The sequence below is a fragment of the Rhinopithecus roxellana genome, chromosome 9, assembly GCF_007565055.1.
Source record: "Rhinopithecus roxellana isolate Shanxi Qingling chromosome 9, ASM756505v1, whole genome shotgun sequence".
In the NCBI taxonomy this organism is placed as follows: Eukaryota; Metazoa; Chordata; class Mammalia; order Primates; family Cercopithecidae; genus Rhinopithecus; species Rhinopithecus roxellana.
The window spans coordinates 96,115,515-96,136,333 of record NC_044557.1 but is presented as its reverse complement, the minus strand read 5'-3'; the positions used below and the strand labels follow the sequence as shown (position 1 = coordinate 96,136,333).

Genomic DNA, 20,819 nt, shown 5'->3' with positions numbered 1-20,819 from the left:
GCCACGCACGGTGGCACACGCCTGTAACCCGAGCACGTTGGAAGGCTGAGGCAGGCGGATCACCTGAGGTCAGGAGTTTGAGACCAGCCTGGCCAACGTGGTGAAACCCTATCTCTATTAAAAATACAAAAATTAGCCAGGTGTGTTGGTGGGCGCCTGTAATCCCAGCTACTCAGGAGGCTGAAGCAGGAGAATCTCTTGAACCTGGGAGGCGGAGGATGCAGTGAGCTGAGATCACGCCACTGCACTCCAGCCTGGGTGACAAGAGTGAAACTCTATCTCCAAAAAAAAAAAAAAAAAAAAAAAAAAAAAAAAAAAAAAAAAAAAAAAAGCAGTTGTAGGTCACACTACTACCATTTCTAGCTTGCCTGAATACTGCCCAACTCAGCTCCAAGCCCCTCTACGGGCCTGTAAGTGGAGTGCCCTTAAGGCCTCACTCCAATAAGCTACCCTGTCCTGCTGGAGCAGCCAACCAGCAGAAAGACAAGGAGTCAGCAGGGCCTTGTTTTTTCTTGCCTCTGACAGGAGAGCAGAGCACAGTTCTACAAATGGTACTTCCAGGACACCTACATGCACACAAGACTGTATTAATTAACGAGGACATAATTTGCTTGCTTTGTCATCTTGCATTAATCTTGACATTCCCTCTCCACTGCCCATTGGTTCTCTCTCTCTCCAGAATTGAAACAGTTTCTCTGAAAGTAAGGCTAATGCAAATCTGCTGACTTGCTCAATACATTGGAAAATCCAATTAAAATAATGAGCCAGCTCCCAGCAGTTAAGTCTGTGATTCCCTGGTATAAATTGGGTATTCCGTCTAGTATATTAACTCCTTCAGGTCCTAGAGAGTTATAATACTTGAAGCTATTTAAAACTGGTGCCTCCTGAAGTGGCAGGTCAAAAAATAAAACTAAATAAAAATAAAACTGATGCCTCATCATTAGGCTGCTTTCCAAGGTACTGTGATACAGAGGAAAGAATCCCAGAGGCATGTGGCCACTCATCACTCCTGGCCTGCGTGAACTGGGAAAACCGCTTAACCTTGCTGGTGTCCCAGCACCTTCCTGAACTAGCCCATGCCAGCATCAGTGGATTGAGACAGAACCGATACCAACGGGCCAGGTACAGTGACTCATCTGTAATTCCAGCACTTTGGGAGGCTGAGGCAGGTGGATTGCTTGAGTTCAGGAGTTCGAGATCCACCTAGGCAACATGGTGAAACCTTCGTCTCTACAAAAAAATATAAACATTAGCTGGGCTTGGTAGTGCATGCCTATAACCCCAGCTGCTCAGAAGGCTGAGGTGGAAGGATTACCTGAGCCCAGGAGGTTGAAGCTGCAGTGAACTGAGATTGTGCCATTGCACTCCAGCCTGGGCAACAGAACAAGACCCTGTCTTAAAAGAAAAAAGAAAAGAACTGACACCAATGAAGCTCCACTTTATTCCAGGCCACAGAGGTGGCTCGTTTCACACACAGTCTCATTAGCTGCTACTGGTAACCCTACAAGGTATTACTAAATAACTTGGCCAAACACACACAGTTACCTGAGACACAGTGGATGCAAACACAGGCAAAATGCCTGACACTACTGTAGGGCAAGTGCCCTGATAGCAGCAACTTAAGCATACCCTTAGAATGACCCTGTGGCAGATGTACCTGAATGTGTGTTCTGAGCTAGGGAATCCCGGGAGTAGCAATCACAGAAATTCGTTCCTTGCCTATGAGAAATGTTCGAGACCCTGGCCCGTCCTGTGGAACACAGGTCATACAGAAGATTGAGGCCTTGAGTTTTGGGTTCCATGAAGGTTGCCAGGTGAAAGTCATTAAGGGGAGTGTTAAGTGAAAATCCTATATAAGCTACATGCTGTTCACTAGTGGCTGAAGTTTTCTTGTCCAGCCTGCTGCCACTCGACTCTCTCCCCTGTATGTAAGCCCTTAATACATCCTATGTCTCATTTGCTGGCTCTGGGACTTTTCATTGGCCTCTTGAACCTGGTGCCTTCCCTACTGAGGCTAGGGGTTCGGCACAACAACCACGTAATATCCCTTAATTAACCCTTAATTAAATGTAACCAGGTTTATTTTCATAAGATTATTTATTTATTTATTTATTTATTTATTTATTTATTTATTTATTTATTTTTGACACAGAGTCTTACTCTGCCACCCAGCCTGGAGTGCAGCCATGCTCACTGCAACCTCTGCCTCCTGGGTTCAAGTGATTCTCCTGTCTCAGCCTCCTGAGTAGCTGGACTACAGGCACCTGCCACCACGCCTGGCTGATTTTTGTATTTTTAGTAGAGACAGGGTTTTGTCATGTTGAATCATAAGATTCTTTACACTTGAAAAGCTCAGCAGTAGTGGTGAGAAAATGATAATGAGATAGCATTTCAGGTACTTTTAAGGCTGGGATGGGAAGCTTCAAAATATCCTTTCTATTGCACCACATTGTCTCCATCTCACAGTTCCTGCTTCCCTGCCTCATCTGCAAGGCAGTCTCCATAAACTGTAAGATAATGCAGCCCAGTATACTGTGTTCTAATCTAGGCAGAACAGCGTGAATTTTATTTAAATGACAGAGGGTACTGTATTTAAAATATATTATCTAAAGATATTGCTCACAACACCTCTGTAAAATGGGTCTTAGTCTCACTAGATTAATGAGGAAACAGGCTTAGAGAGGTTAAGTAACCTGCCCAAGGTCAAACAGTAAGTAAAGCAGATGGTCAGGTTATTAATTAAGGTTTTTACTGACTCCAGAGACCATTCTCATTTCCTCTGTGCTCTGCTGTTACAGTGATCTTTTAAAGTGATTACCAGATTATATCACTCTCCTGCTTAAAACCCATCACTGGCTTCCCACTGAACTATACTCATATCCAAGCTCCCAATTTAGGTCTGGCCCTGCCAACCTGTTTTGAGTCTCTCTACCCATTCTCACTGCACTTCAACTCCTTTTGGTTTCTCAACCCACAGAGCTTTCTCCCCTTTTGCATGTGCTTTACTCTGTCTGGAACACTCTTCCTCTGTCTTCATGTCACTTCCTCAGTGAGGCCTTGACCATTCTAAATAATAAATAAGTCCCTTCTTCCTAATCTCTTGTTACTCTGGACCACTGGCAGAATAGGTTCTCTTTCACAGAGTATTGCACTTTAAAATTACCCGTGTGTTCCTTTACTGTCTAGAGCAAACCTTCTTGGAGGCACAGGCTATGACTGCTTTGCCTACCACTGAGCTACATCAAACTCCTAGAGTAGCAAAGTGTTGACTTGCTATATACACTAAATAAAAATGCTTACTGATTAAGTAAATGGATGAATGAATTCCTCTCCAAATCAGGAGAGCTGCTCTGAAGCACCAAGAGTTATAGAACCTGAACCAGTTTTGGTCTTCCTGGAGTGCTCAGCACCAGAATGGGGGATGCAGAATGGGGGAAGGGGCAAGATTCAGGAGAGGGATAGAAGAGTTAGAACTGCTCCCAGGATATAGCTGGGACTGACAAACCAAGGGTACCCCTCCTACTCTGCAGCTGTTAGGCTCTGCCTGACAAGAAGAGAAGAAAGAATGAAGGTCAGGAGACCTGTTCTAGACTTGAACCTGTCTCCAACCAGCTGTGAATGGTTAGGCAGGTCACTTTTTGTTTCTGGCATCAATAAAGCGTGGGGTCCCTAAAAAGATCTCTAAGGTACCTTCCAGTCACAACACTCTTACAGTTTAAAATGAGCTACTGAGATACAACTGAATAAAGAAGAAAAAATTCCACCTCGAATGGGTGAGAACTATAGGGAGATGCTCAAACTGCCTCAGAGACAAGGCAGCCCTGGTCCCCCACCCAACAAAGTAACAAAAACAAACAAACAGTTCGTGGTAAAGTCAGAGAGTTAGAAAAGTCCATTCAAAATTCTTATAACTATTCTCAATTTTTTTGTATAGTCCACAACGTTCACCATAAAACTTCAGGCACAGTATAAACATAACCTTTCGAAAAAGTCTGAAATATTTCAATGAAGTGAGCATCTTAATTTGATCAGAGCAAGGCACCAACTATGACCTATCAGGGCCTTGGGCTACTGGCAGTTTCCCCCCACTTCTTGATTCTTAAATGACAGGGAAGGAGGAGAAACAAAAGCACTACAAACTGAATTAATGGAGTAATGACAATCAGTAACCAAATAATATATACTCATGAGATGTGTAGAGATTTCAAACTATTACATTTTGGACAGCGGTAAGTGGAAACAATAGAAATATTCAAAATAGGAAGTTGGGTAAATAAATTACAGTGCAAACATAAGATGGGCATTCTATACAATTTTTAGAATGTGTCCTCTTGGTGGGAAGTGCCTCTGGGTTCTGTAGACTCCTCTTTGGAGACTGCCAGGGGTAATGGGGGAGAGGATCCTGGCTCCAAACCCTGCCCAAACAAGCCTTGATCTAGGAGGTTGTATGCTTCCAACTAAGCAAAGGTTTTTAGGCTGCAGTATTTTACAAAACAGGAAAACATTTCCAAAATGTATCAGTGGAAAACCACAGTATAAAATAGCACTGCAGTATGAACCCAATGTTTAAAAAAATTATATGACTTTAAAAATATGAGAAAAAAGATGTTAAAATAGCAAAAAGTTTAGAAAGACAGAGGGTACACACACACACACACACACACACACACACACACACACACACACACTCCATAACAGGTAAGATTACTGTTGATTTTTATTTTAGTCTTTTTCTCCCTATATTTTCTGAGTTTTCAACAATGAAGTGGTATTATTTTTGTACGTAGAAAGTTGTTAAAAAGAAACATGACACAAATCACAAGAGGGTGATATAATTAACCAGTAGCCTATTTCTCATTCAACTTGTTCTTTATTTATTGATAAAAGATGTAAATCAGATGGCATGTATAAAAGTAAAAACAATTAATATTATAAAAGTGAATCTGGAGGGAAAAACAGTTGCAGCTTCTCTGTAATACTAGGAAATTCTGGATCTCTGTCCAGAATGACAATCCTTCCTAGTGGTTCTCAAAAGTGTGGTCCTCAAATCAGTAGTGTCAACATCATCAGGGAAATGGTTGGTTATGAAATCCCAGACTTAATTAATCAGAAACTCCAAGAGTGGGGCCCAGCAACCTAAGTTTTAACAAGCTCTCAAGGTGAAATGGATGCAAGATCAAGTGTGAGAACCACTGCCTTAGACTAAAGGTTGTCCAAGTGCAAGAAAAACCAAAGTTCCTTTAGCGAAGGAAAGACTTACAGCCAGAGAGCAGAAAACACTTGCCTATGGTCTAAGGCATAATTACAATGAAGAACAGACATACTGCTCTGGAAGATCTGGGAAAGGCCCAAGGAAAAATGTAAACTAAATTACACCATGTGCTAAAGGCATTTGGGACTGACAAGACTGAATTTAGGCATAAAGTACATTTTACTGGAAATGCTAGAAAGAAAAATGGGTAGGTCTAAGAGTACCAGGGAATATGAGAATTCCTTAACTTAAAATAATGCAATTATATTTTATCTAATTCAATTTACTAAATGGTGGGTTACATTTAACATCATCTCCCACATCAAGTGAAAATGAAAGTACCATTTCCCTGTGCATTATCTGCAGCATCTGATTTCATTTGGCAATAATTATATGGAAAGGGGAAGTAGCTAGGACTTATAAGACCAAGACAAAGGAGAAAGTAAAAGGAGGCGGTGTGCTATATAGCTAGGCCTTGGTTTGAGAAAGATATCCCCATCCTAAGGATTTCTTTATCGTACTTAAAATGATAATCAGTTAGTTCATGATCAACTTTCAGACCTTTAATTTCATTTCCATGCTTGGCATCTATAATTTGTTCTTTTTCCCTAGAATAAAATCACACTGTAACATCGAATCACATTTTCCTTGCTTTCACTCAACATCTTTATCACAGATTATGATAAATGTTTTGCAATATCTTTTACTCAGGACGCACCTTAACACAATTTAAAAAATTCAACAAACATATGCAAGCACACAGGGCTTACCACGTACTGGAGTGACATAGTAATGTCTCATAGTAGACATTATTGTCTCCATTCAACTGACATTTAACTGGTCAGAGCCATCTCGGCTCCCTTTGCTTGGAAAGCCCTGCCCTGTCTGCTTGGTCTACATCTTCATGTTTTAAGACTTACTTCACTTAATCCTCATTAAATTTTTCAGAAGTCAAAGAATCCACCTAAATGGTAACTGTGATAGGCAGTTGTTTCATATATTTCAAAGCTTCCCTTGCAGAAAAGGAATCTTCTCAGATATTACATTTGTGATGCCAACTGCTGCCAGGAAACCCCACTTGTGGGAAACCAAAAGCACAATGTTTTATAAATCTGGTCCTATACCTTTGTCCATCTTTCCTTGTAAAATTAAGTAATGCTTTAGGGTAAACTATTAAAATATTATGTATAAGCAATCTCTCACATAGAAAACGACAGTCTTAGCACAGATTCTGGAACAGAGTGGGCACTTGGTAACTGCTGACAGAGATAAGGACACACTTTATAGAAAGTTTCTTTCTTAGTACTAAAGTATAGACTTTCACCTCACTCTTTATCAAGTGTATCAACCATTGCTTAATATTATTTAATGCGTCTATTTATGAAAACAGACTCTGCTAGCTTAAGAGAATAGCGTTTCATGAATATCTCTTAATAATTTATGGCTCAGATAAAGGGTGCCTCCTCTGCACAGCCTTCCTAGATACTCTTGCTTTCTAGACAAATTAGTGAATGAATGAATCTGCCTCAGGTGACCTAGCTTGGGAAGTGGTGGAGCAGAGATATGAACTCAATTATATCCGATTTCAAAGTCAAGCTATTTCTGCCAATCTTCTGAATTTTCAGTTGCTTCACATATCCGGGGCAATATGTCAATGAAAAGATCCACTTGTTTTTACTGAAAGATGTAGTCAGATACGAATTCAAGACTGCATCAGTGGGCCATTTCTTCATGTTTAACCCTAAGGTTACCAAACGGTATAATCTAAAATGAAAAGAAAAGGCAAAGCAGCAACCAGCTTAAAAACAATGAGAAATTACATACTGAAATATAAATTAGAAATAAATTCTTGGAGTGCAGAAATGAATTTGAATTAAAAAAAAAAAACACATACACGGCTGGGTGCAGTGGCTCACGCCTGTTATCCCAGCACTTTGGGAGGCTGAGGCAGGCGGATCACAAGGTCAGGAGATCGAGACCATCCTGGCTAACACGGTGAAACCCTGTCTCTACTAAAAATACAAAAAATTAGCCGGGCGTGTGGCGGGCACCTGTAGTCCCAGCTACTTGGGAGGCTGAGGCAGGAGAATGGCGTGAACCCGGGAGGCGGAGCTTGCAGTGAGCTGAGAGCGCACCACCGCACTCCAGCCTCGGCGACAGAGCCAGACTCTGTCTTGGGGGGAGAAAAAAACAAACACAAACACGCGCGCGCGCACACACACACACACACACACACACACACACACAACAAATGAAATGGATCACCTGGTCCAGCAAAACATCTACATCAGCATTTTCTGAAGTGGTTCCATGAAAAGTCAATACAACAACAAAGTCTTTATACAACAAAAAAGTCTGTGCTCAAATAAATTAGAAAGCACTGCATTGGACAAGTTTCTTTATACTCTTGCTCCCAGGCAAGACACCAGATACACTGGACACAGTATGGCCACTGTGTACGGCTGCGCAGGGTGTACATGGCTCAAAGCACCCACCTGGCTTGTACAAGGGAAGCCTGAAGTCCAGTCAGTCTCCCCTCACTAACTCGTGTTTCCTGGTGCTGGCTGGCATCAGCCCTGAAAAAGCGCTAGGCTGGGCTGTAGTACCTCCCTACAGTCTGGATGTGGAGTGGTGGCCCTGTCTGAGGGCCATGGTATGTGGAGGTGAGGAGAGACTCAGAAGCAACATTGTGCAGAGGAATCCAAAGCCAGCTCAAGACAGAACATTTAATCTGAATCTGCTAGGAAGAGTGGGAGATCCAGATAAAAGGTTAGGCCTGGGATGGAAAATGGGAAATCAAGGAAGAGTGGAAGGGAATGTGGAGTGAAAAGAAGTGGAAGAAGTGAATGTGGGGCAGAGTTTGACAGAATTCTCTGTTAAGAAAGGAAAAGAGAAAAAGACCTGCATTTGCTGTATGCAATGTACTTCCAGATCTGGGCCTAAAGAAAGAGCTCTGGAGGCTTCTGGGACAAAGATCACACAGACAGAAGGCTGTTAATTCTCTCCAATCAGTGTTTGCCTTATCTTTGTAACATCATTGTCAATGTTTTAATGCTGTTTTTTAAATCAATATAACTTTTAACTTAATTTAAGAGTAAATTTTACATTATGTCCAAAACAGGATGTCCATATCTTTTGAGAGGAGGTACAGCATACTCTAGAGCACGGGTCCCCAATCCCCAGGTCACGGACCGGTACAGGTCCGTGGCCTGTTAGGAACAGGGCCACACAGCAGGAGTGAGTGGTGGGCTAGTGAGCGAAGCTAAGTTCTACCTCTTGTTAGATCAAGGGCAGCATTAGATTCTCACAGGAGAGGGAACCCTACTGTGAACTGTATATGCGAGGGATCTAGGTTGCATGCTACTTATGAGAATCTAGTGATAAATGTAATGTGCTCAAATCATCCCGAAACCATCCTCCCGGCTACCCCTCGTCTGTGGAAAAACTGTCATCCACAAAACCGGTTCCTGGTGCCAAAAAGGTTGGGGAACGATGCCCTAGAGCAGACCACCTGGGTTCAAATGCTGAATCTAAGATCTACTTAACGCTCTGTGACTCAGTTTTGTGAGCTCTTAAATAAGGGTAACTATGGTTACTACCTGGTAGGGCTGCTGTGAGGAGTAAATGAGGCTATGTACAGATGAGGCAGAGAGGATAATGCTCACTAAATACTCTATTTGCTCCCTCCCACTTCCGGGTCTCCTGCAGCTAGGTAGGTGGGGCCAAGAACACAGTTCAAACCAATGAACTACAACATCTAGGAAACCTGTGAAAAGGATGTTTACGCTTTTCTAGTCTCTCTCTTCCCCTGTGGAGAAGGGGAGCTTCCATGCATCTAAGTCTCTGAGTTGCTGTTGCTAAGTAGAACAGACCCCTTCAGCAGACATGCCACATGAGAAGAAAATAAACCATGTTAAGCCATGGAAATTTGGGGGTTCATTTATTACTGCAGTATATCCTAGCCTATCTTAACCAATAAAACATGTAGAGTACTCAAAGTGCCAGTGCCTGGCATACAGACACCACAGTATAAAGACAAGCTCTTGTTATCAGAATTATTCCTATAGCAAAAGTTAACCATAAAAATAAAAATAATGAAAACTTCACCTGCCTTAAGGTTGTGAGGGTGAGACCAGCTCTTTTATCAAAGAGATACTGATTAGCAAATGTTAGATACACCATAAAGCATTCCAGTACCAATCATTTTTAAAGTTCAATCCTTTCTTATGGTCAATGAAACTTCGCTCCAATAAGCGATGGTATTTCTTCTCCCTTCTCCACTCTTTTCTTCTTCCTTCCTCTCACATAGAACCAAACTCTACATCAAATGCTGTTTTGTGTGTCTGTCTCAAGTGAAATAATACTAGACAACCACGTACACATATCGCATGCGTACACCCTTTAGACAAGTGCTATGAACATACAAAAGCCACAAGCTGAAAATGCAATCCTATTTAAAATGTATTATTTGAAATCCTACTTGAAACATTGAATGTAAAACCTTAAAAGAAAAAAAAAAAGCCAAAAGAAAAACCATATTCAAATTCAGCCTGAGGTACATATACACTAGGATACCTGTTTATTGGATGTATTTAAGACAAGGTATACCTGTATTGACAAATAGAAAACTCAAATAATCAGTTATGGTCCAGATATACAATGAAATAGTATGAAGCCAGTTAAAAATTTTGCATATATATATATGAAATACACGGCTTCGGCTTTTTTTTTTTTTTTTTTTTTTTTTTTTTTTTTTTTTTAGCTTAAACTCATTTAACAGCAAAACCTGTTCTGACTCCATTTGGTTGGTAACCTCTGACTAGACTTGAAGTGGGGCAACTAACAGTCTTTATATATCCCACTTCATGTAAATATTCAAGTTTTACTGCAGACACAAAACTATGTTTAATTACAAACATCTTCCCAAGAAGTCACTAGGGGGTGTCCTGCATAATATAAGGCATGTACACCCTGTCATCCTTCTGAAATCTGTAAAACTCTGAATTTTGAAACCAATCTAACCCCAAGGATTTTGGATCTAAATGAGATACATATCTATACCTGCAGCTATCTATGCAGATTAGCAGTATCTCTGTGTACAAATCCATAAAACTGTTTCAAATACTATACTCTTAAATATTAACAGAAGCTGGAATTGCAATTTTTAAAATTTTCCATATGTCTGAAATTTTTATAATAAATGCATATGATTTTTTTAATAGAAGGAGTTAAAAAAAAAAAAAACCTTTCCCTCTTACCCACCCATCAACCCACATGAATAAATCACATTTCACAAAATGTCCCACAGCATTAATTGGTAGTGAAGCAGTGAGGCATGTCAGGACATAAGGGGATAACCTGGTAGATCAAACGCTGAAAACTTTTAAAAATATATTTTAAAAAAATGATTAATGATCATTTTTTTAAAAGATAAGGTTGAAAAAAATGCACTATATAGTTCAGGGCACCCAGAAGCTACCAATTTTACCATTAGCCACAATCATGCTCTCCATACTTTTTAACATTTCAAAGAAGAACTTGAGAAATAATCTGCTGGCTACAAATCTAGATCCAATCTGTACATTATCAGATATTCTTATTTGTGAAGAAAGAAGAGAAGAAAAATTAAAAAAAAATCTTTAACACAAACCACAATACCCTACAGAGATTGCAAACAGGAAATGCTATGCAGATGGAGAAATCTTTGCTTTGCTTCAACAGCTCTGAAGCAATAACTGCCCTCCCAACTGTTTAATGAGACTCAAGCTCTTATGCAAGCTATAGAATTGTCCAAAGGCTTCAGGAGAGAAGAAATCAGATGGATGTATGGCGAGTTCTGCCTGAACTAGAATACTTCCGGGTAACTCCCACTATTTAAAAAATAATTTATATACATTTTCTAAAACCACTGCTGCCTTGGGACTTTCAAAGGGTATGGTATTTAAATGGTTTTCCTCTGTCCATTGAGAATCTATTTCAATCCACCAGTTATTCCTTTCCCGATCCATTTTGTGGTTTCAGTATTAAACGGATGCCATTCTCTGTTGTCTCCTTAACTTCTTTGCTAGGATCACAAGAATGATGCCTGATGCTGGAAGTAGAGCAGACCTAGCACTGCTTAGCAAGCAATGATTTTATTGCTTTCCTTTTCATGGTTAAAAAAAAAAAGAAAAAAAAACGGTTGAACATAATTTTTCAGTACTATACACTTAATCAAACGTACAACAAAACCACTTAGAAACAGCTAAAACTCAAGAACATCCTGCTTCCTTTTTCTTTTTTTAAACGAGAAAGCTGCATTGCAAAGAAAGCCTTTATCATTAATACATTAACTACTAAAGGGGCACTCAAAGTGGAAGGAATGGAATGTATAAAGGCATGGAAGCGTGAAATGGTATATATTCCAGGAACAACAAATCGTTTGTTATGTCTGGAGTTGGCTTTGATTAGGAAGGCATCTTTAATGAAAGGAAGGATAAGTTCAGAGACATTGCAAGTCAACTAAACAAATATAAAAAAAATTTTTTTTTTAATGTCACTATCCACTACATGCTATGAACTGAATGCTTTGATAGGTATTTTACATAAATTATTTCTAAAAATGCCACCAGAATGGAAACTCCAAGAGGATATGGCTCTTGTCTGTGTTCTTTTCACTGCTGTATCCCTACTGCCTACCCACAGGGCTTATGTAGAATCCTAATAAATAACAGAATGAATCATAAATGAACACAAGGAGGGATTATTAAACCCTTTTCACAAAAATGAAGGAACCAAGACTCAAAGAACTCAACAAGGCCACACAAGTAAGATGCTGAGTAATTATTTTTATACAGGCCTCATTAAAAATCAAAACCCATGCACTTATAACTATGCCACAAATATAGTAAAAACAACAGTAATAGATCTTGTCCACATTTCTCTGGCTTCTCACCACTAAGAGGCAGCATTCCCTAGATATATTCAGTCATGACAACTAGACTCACTTCTGGGAGGAAATAGCTAATCATTCCTACTTTTGTGGAATAGTGACCACATATAGGACTTTAATTAGAGGAAGAAATTAGAAAACCTATTGAAGTGCGAAGGAAGTGGGACTGAGGACTGCAGATCAGTTGGCTCAAAGAATATCAGAGAAATGAGTTTGATTTGTGTTCTGCACATTTGTTTCATGCTGAAATGTTTACATAACAATGTATACTAAACACTTTCCCCTACTTTCCCTCCTTGATAATAATTTGATAGTTTATACTTTTATTAAACTTATTTTGAAAAAATTACAGACTCACCAAAAAACTATAAAACTAGTAGAGAGGTCCCTTGGACCCATCAATCAGCTTCCCCCAATAGTAACATCTTATATATGTTAAACAGTACATTATCAAAAAGAAAAAATAGACACTGGTGCAAGACAACTAGGCCACAGACCTTACTAGAATTCCCCCCGTTTTTTGCATGCATTCATTGTTTTGGTATGTCTTTGTGTATCTACAGCATTTTGTCACATGTAAAGATAACTACAACCATCACCACCATCAAGTTATCAAACTGTTCCATCAATACAAAGGAACTCCCTCAGGATACACTGCTGCTCCCTTTCCTAACCACTGGTAACTACTGATCTGCTCTCCATCTTTGTAATTTTGGATGTCTGTGACTTTAGTCACAAAAATACACATTATGGGAAGGTTATCTTATTTAAAGTCACTCTTTTAGGGAACTTTTTTTTCACTTTAAGGCAATAAAAGCTTACAGGGGTATAAAGAACATAAGATGTAAAAGACAAAAGATCTTGCATGTACTTGGGTCATCCTCGATCATCTTCCTGCCCCAGTAGCTGGACTGCCATTCCGCAGATGTCACTGCGTTGGCTCTCACAACAAGAAGGGGATGAGGCTGTAATGGGGATGAAGGCTGATCTGCCAATGATGAGGAATTCATTACATGGGGCTCTTGGATAAGTCACATTCTTTCGAACTTCTGAATCTATGACTTGACCCAACTTGAGAAAGTGTGTCTGCTCTAGTGCTAGTACTATATGAAACCTAGCTCTAGTGCCAGCAGTATATGAAATCTAGCAAATTCAAAATTGCTTAGAACATGTCGTTTCATCTATTTGTCATCCCCTTAAAGAAGGAGGTAGACAAAAGGGCTAGAAAGAAACTCCAAATGTCAATTATAGTTATCTTTGATTAGGGGGAACATGAAAGAGAAATTGCAATTCCCCAGTAGGCATGTGTTCTTTTTATAATACAAAGTACCCTAGAGTGGCTATTAATACCATAGTAACACTAATATTAACATAGTCTATTAATATTATAATAATCCAGTGTGTACAAAGGACTTTGTAGGTTACAGTATTTTTCACATGAATGGTATGAGTTGATCCCTACATAACCAATAAGGTATGCAGAAAAGTACTTTCCCTATTCTACTAGTGAGGAAATTTATTTCCGTAAGTTAGGCTACATTAACCTACTTAACGGTAGGGCTGGAATCATAGCAAAGCCTTCAAATTCTGACACCAGTGGTTCTCAAAGTATAGCGCCTAGGCCCCTAGAGGTTCCCAAGGTCCAAACTATTTTCGTAATAATCCTAAGAGGTTATCTGAATCTTTCACTGTGTTGACATTTGCACTGACAGTGCAAAAGCAACAATGAGTAAAACAGCTGCTGCCTTAAGCATTAATCAAGGCACTGCCATGAACTGAAGTTACTGTATTCTTCATGGTCTTGCTCTTACAGTAAAAAAAGGCTATTTTCATCCAAGAATACCCATAATGAAAAAGTAAAACGATTTTCATCACATCTTGACCCTCAAATTCATCTTTTTAATGTTCTGTTTGATGAAATAGGAAGTATGAATTTTTAGGCATACTGAAATATGATTGTTGTTTTGAGGAAAAGCACTTAATGTAATTTTTTGAGTTGCAAGTTGAACTAACTGGTTTTGTTTTTTAGTGGAACATCTTTTTTTGTTTTGAAAGAAAGACTAGCAAACTATGGTTATTCAGACTCTGGTATTTGACAAACATTTTCTTGAAAATGAATGAAGTGAGCTTATCACCTCGAGGTAAACAACTGATAGCATTTATTGCTAATGATAAAAACAGTGCTTTCAGAGGAAGTTAAAATTTTGGAAAACTTGAATTTGCCACCATGAGCTGACAGCTTCCAAATAATGTTCATTTACATGGTTTCAGATTCACACCGTTAATAACATTTAAGGAAGGACCACTTGTCAAGTTTTTATGTAGTATCAAAGATTACCTGAAACGGCTCTTAAAATACTCTTCTCTTTTCCCAATACAGACCTGTGTGAGGCCTTATTTTCCATCTACCTCAACCAAAACAATAAATTGCAACAAAATGAATACAGAAGTAGACATGAAAATATAGCTACCATCTATTAAGTTGGCTTTAAAGGGATTTACAAAAATGTTAAACAATGCCACCCTTCTAATGTTTTTTGGTTTGAGAAAATAGTTATTTTTTCATAAAAATAGATTTTTAAAGTGGGTTTATTATTTTAAAATACATAATACACATGAAAAATGTCTCAGTTTTAATTTCTAAGACAGTAAATATGGATAGAAGTAGTCCACATAAATAGAAACCACATGGTGTCCTTAGTCATTTTTAAGATTGAGGTCCTAAAACCAAGAAGTTTGAGAACTACCATCTAACACTCTCACTCTTTCCAATATGCTATAACTCACAAATGAGAGAAATCAAAGGACAAAAAGAGCCAAGAAAGTACCCTGCACGCTAAACACACACATTAGTTTAATGATCACGAGGTTAGGCCCTGGTCACCTTGTCAGGTGGGCCTTCATCATCCACATAATCCATCAAGGCAATGTAATTCATGGGGCAGCAACACTGAAACAAGGCATGATCTGTAGCCACAGGGCTTGAGCTCAATCCCTAACTGCATCATTTGCAGGTATATATTTTTTGAAGATTTGGTGCATCTATCTCTAAAATGGGATATGACTGATAGCTGTCTTTACATTGAGTTATCTTAAAAATAAAATGAGAAGATGTAAATAACAATTAAGGTTTGTACTTGTGAAACAAATTCTGTGTCAGGTATTGTGCTTAGTGACTTGCTTCTCTGATCTCCATGAAATCCTGCCACTATCAAGAAACAGTTACTCTTATTATTTATTTTTAGAGACAAGGAAACTAGCACTAGAAAAGTTAAGTGAATTGCCAAAGGCTATAAAGCTAGTGAGGCGCGAACTAGGATTTCAGGTGTGATTGAGACCAAAACCCATGATCCTCCAACCACCTATGCTTCATAGTCTCTCGAATCCTACGTTACGAGGTAGAAGAACTTTTTATAGGAACAATTTTCTATGATTTGGAGGAGGGGGGAGTAAGAAAAGCAAAGTTACTTTAAAACTGACTTGGTGTATCAACTGTGGTATGAGCTCACAGAGTAATCAGCAATAACTGCAATCCTTTTCGCAGTCCTCAGACGTTTGGTTAATTTAAAACAGCCTCAGGCCTATGCACTGCTAATGCCAACATCTTTGTAGGTAGCCCTTGGGAGTTTTCACATAACATCTCACTTGATCATACTTTCTATAATCACAGACAGTTTCAAAAAAGGAAAAAAACCCCAAGCATCTTAATGATGGTTGAGATAGTTACCATCATTTAGTGCACTGATATTTTCTAAGACCACCACCCCGGAAAGTGCTAAACACAATACACTTGCAATAGTGATTTCTTACATCTGACAAATAACAAATGTTTTTCTCTTCTAGGGTTAGTCAAAGCTGAAAGCTAGTATGAGACCTGGCCCGCATATCTATCCTTTCCTTTTTCTCTATAAAAATAAGTAATGATTTAGTATAAACTATTAAAATACTCTTTGTAAGCAATACTTAATTAGAAAATGACATTTTTTAGTATTTAGTATAGACTTTCGAACATAATAGACTTTAGGTACTTGCTGGTTGAACTGAGAATACAATTTACAAAGTCTAAAAAGTACCAAAGTACCTTCTTTTACTTTTAATTTCTGCATTTCAACTGTATCAGTTTGCTTAATGTTTCTGGCCTTCACTAGCCTAAGAGAATAGGATTTTTGGGAATCTTCTGAGAAGTATGGGTTCCCACAGGGGGTACTCCTGAGCCCCAGGAGGGTGTTGAGTGCTGCTCAGCTGGGGGCTGCAGGGGCTGCACAAAGATCCAGAACCCTGACCCCTGAGCCCTCTACTCTAAGGTGTGGCCCTATCGATCTGCCTAGTTTGCTCTTCCCTTTCCTGGAAAAGCATAAAAAGAGATGCAGAAAGTTGCTGGCTGTTATCAAGTTGTGTAAACCCTTGGCGCTGCCTTTTTATTCAATTAGAATAATGTTTTCTTAGTAACCAAACTATAGTAGAAACTGATTCTTCTACCTGGCTCCCTCACCAAGAATGTCACCACTACTTTCAAAGGCAAAATTTGTTTTTCTTTACTATATGAATTAGGTTTTCCAGCAATTTCCTTTAGATTTTTCTTAGACTTCTACTCCTTAAAGGGGAGTGGGTGTGGAAAAAGGGCTGTAGCTTGAGGTATGTATATGGGAGTAGTTTGATCAGTACTTCTGCTTAGGGTAACAGCACAACCAGAGCATGAGGTGACAGGGGCAGGATATTGTAGAAAAGCAAAGACAATGGGTTCAGAGACACAATTTTTGGCTTCAAGTCTGTAACACATTCTAACAGTGTAAATGAACAAGTTACAATCTCAATTTGCCTCAGTTTCCTCATCTGGATTAAAGGTACAGTAACCACAGGATTATTATAATGTTTTCAATGAAATAATCTACATAATGCACCCACCAAACTGCCAGATTCATCAAAAGCATTAGATAAATCTCAGCTGGTTTTGTATGGAGATGAGCAAATGTATTAGGTGAGCAAATGCAGATGATGAATGCTGGCCTGAATGGCCACTGAGCTGTGTGTATGGCACATATACACACAGTTCAAAGGAACCTGCAGTGTAGCAAAGTGTAGAGATGGATTGGTTCAGGAACCTCAGAGGTGATGACTCTTGACTTAAGCCAAATACCTTTGGTCTCTTGGAAACTAAAGCAAGATATCAATGCGAAAACACCCATCTCAGAGAAAACACAGCTTCCTGCCCAAGCCAAGTCCTTTACCAGCTATTACCAAAGTGAATCGTCTTGTTTTGCTTCCTCTCTTTCTACCACAGCACACTTTAAGCAAGGCCTCCAGTGAAAGTGCAGGCAATGCTCAGAGGGAAGGAAAACCGAGGGTGCTCTTCTGAATAAATGAGGTTTATATAATCTAAAATTTACAAAAATATCATGGATTTGTTAAATCCAAAAGCATAGAAACATTAGAGCCTAAGTTCAAAATTATTCTTTCCCAAGTTTTTGAAAATAATAAATATTTCTACGTTCAACATTTATTTTCTTTCAGATTTGCTTATTTGCTGTGTAATATTAATTCAATGGCATACAACGCCAATTAGAAAAACTGTCAGGAAGACAGACACACACACACATCTGTTCATTTACTGTGACAGAGAAAAAGAAAATTGCAATTGGCCAAACAGGTTAATGGAGTGTAGAAAGGTAGTTTTCATTTTTCAAATAAGTTACCCTCATCTGTAAACTAACCCTTTGTATCTAATGGATTTATGACAAATTATCACCTGAGGCCATAGAAGCCTATTTGTTACATGAATAACTGACACAGGCTGAGAACATCTTGGGCCTGAGTTCTGGATCCTTAAAGGAGATAAAAGTACAATACCAAGAGACTGGGAGAGAAGAGGGAACAGCTCCTCTTCTCCAGGGCAGGGCTAACTTGGAAAAGCATGATATAAATAGTTTTCCTTTGGCACCTTTCAACCTCATTGTACTCCTTTCTCTGGGGACTTACGAGGATTAAATTATTTCACTGGGTGGCCCTTAGAGAAATAATTTCATCCCCCAAAACCAACATCAGTCCAGGTGGTGTTACCCAGAACCTTTCTAAGTGTGCATATGGTGTGAGGGCTGGGGAGGGGGTTGCAGCACAACATGGGTATGCCTATACATGACTGCCTGGCAAACAGTTTCCTCTACCACCCCCATCCCTGGGTCTGCCTCCTGGGGCCAGCACCTCTAGTGTCTCAGATCTTTAGGGATTCTTCCTGTCATTTACCTCGGAAACCAGAGACTCCCTAAATCTCAAAACCCTTTTCTTGGTCGGGCGTTAAAAGGATGCGGGGAGTTGAGGGAGGTTCATTATTCATAAATCAGAAACCAAAATGCATGATCACCTTCGCACAAGTGAGATATACTTTCAATGTGTATTTCCAACGTATGTTCAACACAGAAATCATCATTATTCTTTCAGCCAATCAAAAAGCAAAAGTTGCTAAAGGTAATCTTTAAAAAAAAAAATCAATGGTAGAGATATGGAAGAGAACTCAGGTTAAGCAGTTTCTCTCTCAGCTTCAATAAACCTACTCTATCAGCTGGGCCAAAGGTACAAATTCCAGGAATTTCACAATGGGATTTTCTTTAAGCAAATCCTAGGTGACTAAAAAGCTTTTTAGTTGGAAGTGTAGAAGTCACTTAGGTCTAAAAAGCTTTTTGCTTTTTCTTTCTCACCCCTAGGACCAAGGATTGAGGGGGAAGGATTATAGAAATGTTCTCCATATGACATAATATTTTGGAAAGGCTGTACTTCTTTTTACTCACATATGTAATGTCTTACCAGATTTTTCAGCAGTGTGGACAGTTCCTTTGTAAGAGTAGAAAACTTGACAAATGCAGTGCCAAGGTCGGGGTTGTCTCGACTTAAAAAATTACTCCCAAACTTATCAAGAACTTGTGCATAGTTTTCTTCATTTTGTACATGATCTAAAAACAAAAAAGAAGAAGAAAGGAGTCTGAGCTATTATTTGCCACAATGAAAAGTTATTTTGAATACTGATCACTACAAATTCTCAAAATGGAAGCATAAACTGTACCAATTATTTATTGCACACGTCCCAAAGGTTAGGTTAGGAATACACTAAATATTCTAACTCACTCTACTAAGGAAGATTTTCCCTTTTACTTTTCTTTTGGAGACGGAGTCTTACGCTGTCTCCCAGGCCGGAGTACAGTGGCATGATCTCAGCTCACTGCAATCTCCACCTCCCAGGTTCAAGTGATTCTCCTGCGTCAGCCTTCTGAGTAACTGGGATTAAAGATGCGTACCACCATGCCCAGCTAATTTTCTGTATTTTTCACCAAGTTGGTGAGGCTAGTCTCAAACTCCTGACCTTGTGATCCGACCACCTCGGCCTCCAAAAGTGCTGAGACTACAGGTGTGAGCCACTGCGCCTCGCCTTACCTTTTTGCGTTTACAGAATTTAGCTCATTTATAGTCCAGTTAATCCACTAATTCCTCATACGTTGAGGGGTCAAATTACATCCCATTTTCAAGCAATTAAGAAACTGTGATTGGGTATGGTGGCTCTCGCCAGTAATCCTAGAACTTTCGGAGGCTAAGGTAGGCAGGTTGCTTGAGCCCAGGAGTTCAAGACCAGCCTGGACAATATGGCGAGACCCCATCTCTACAAAAAATTAACAATTAGCTGGGTGTTGTGGCATGCGTCTATGGTCTCAGCTACTTGGGAGGCTGAGGCAGGAGAACTGCTGGAGACTGGGAAGTTGAGGCTGCAGTGAGCTGTGATTGCACCACTGCACTCCAGCCTGGTGACAGAATGAGACTCTATCTCAAAAAAAAAAAAAAGGAAAGGAAAAAGGAAAAAGGAAAGGAAAGGAAAGGAAAGGGGAAAGCAAAAGAAAAAGGAAAGGAAAGGAAAAAGGAAAAGGAAGAAAGAAACTATGATTATCTGAAAAAGAAGAAAATTCTCCTTGAAAAAATAATCTTGGATGGCAAAAGAAAAATTCATGTGTCCTAACAGGTTTCTTTCCCTGCAACTAATCTTCATTTCCTTTAATTTTGTCTAAGTTCCGGGTCTGAGGAATAGTATTTGTAAAATGCTTTTCACAGTCCATCTCTTGCTGCAAAATGTTCAGAATTGGATCAGATGAATTAGGTGCACATGAAAAACAATAACTGGTGAAATTTTCTCCTCCCTGAGCTTTTGTTTTCCAATCCATAAAATGAGACCAATAACTACCTTACAGAATTGTGCTACTGATGAGCTGACACAAAGTATCTAACAGTTTCTTAATAGAGCAAATACTGCATAAACAATAACCCCCCACTGCCTTGAAACATGTTCTTCGTCTGGCTTCCAGGATATTACACTTTCTTGAGTGTCCTCTTGCCTCATGACTGGTCCTCTCCATTGTCTTCGCTGGTTCTTCATCTCTCTAACCTCATCATGTTGAGGCCCCTCAGTCTTGGCCCTTTCTTCTCTATTTTTCCTTACTCTCTTGGGATCTCAGTCTTATGGCTTTAAATACTTTCTATCAGCTGATAAATCCCAAATTGATATCCCCAGCCCAGACAAACCCACTCTCTGTTAATATGTTGAATCTTAACGTGTCTAAAACCAAACTCTTGATCTTCTTCCCAAACCCTCTTTTTCTCACA

At 39.4% G+C, this 20,819-nt stretch overlaps 1 protein-coding gene across 3 annotated transcripts in view; it reads right to left on the bottom strand.

Moving 5' to 3' along the window:
- Positions 1-20,819, bottom strand: part of ASAP1 (ArfGAP with SH3 domain, ankyrin repeat and PH domain 1) — a 407,716-nt gene that overhangs the window by 153,986 nt on the left and 232,911 nt on the right. For all 3 annotated transcript variants that reach the window (XM_030937519.1, XM_030937518.1, XM_030937520.1), the window contains one exon: positions 18,981-19,126. In XM_030937519.1, coding sequence (XP_030793379.1) covers positions 18,981-19,126 — 146 coding nt within the window. The remainder of the gene's footprint in view (positions 1-18,980; positions 19,127-20,819) is intronic.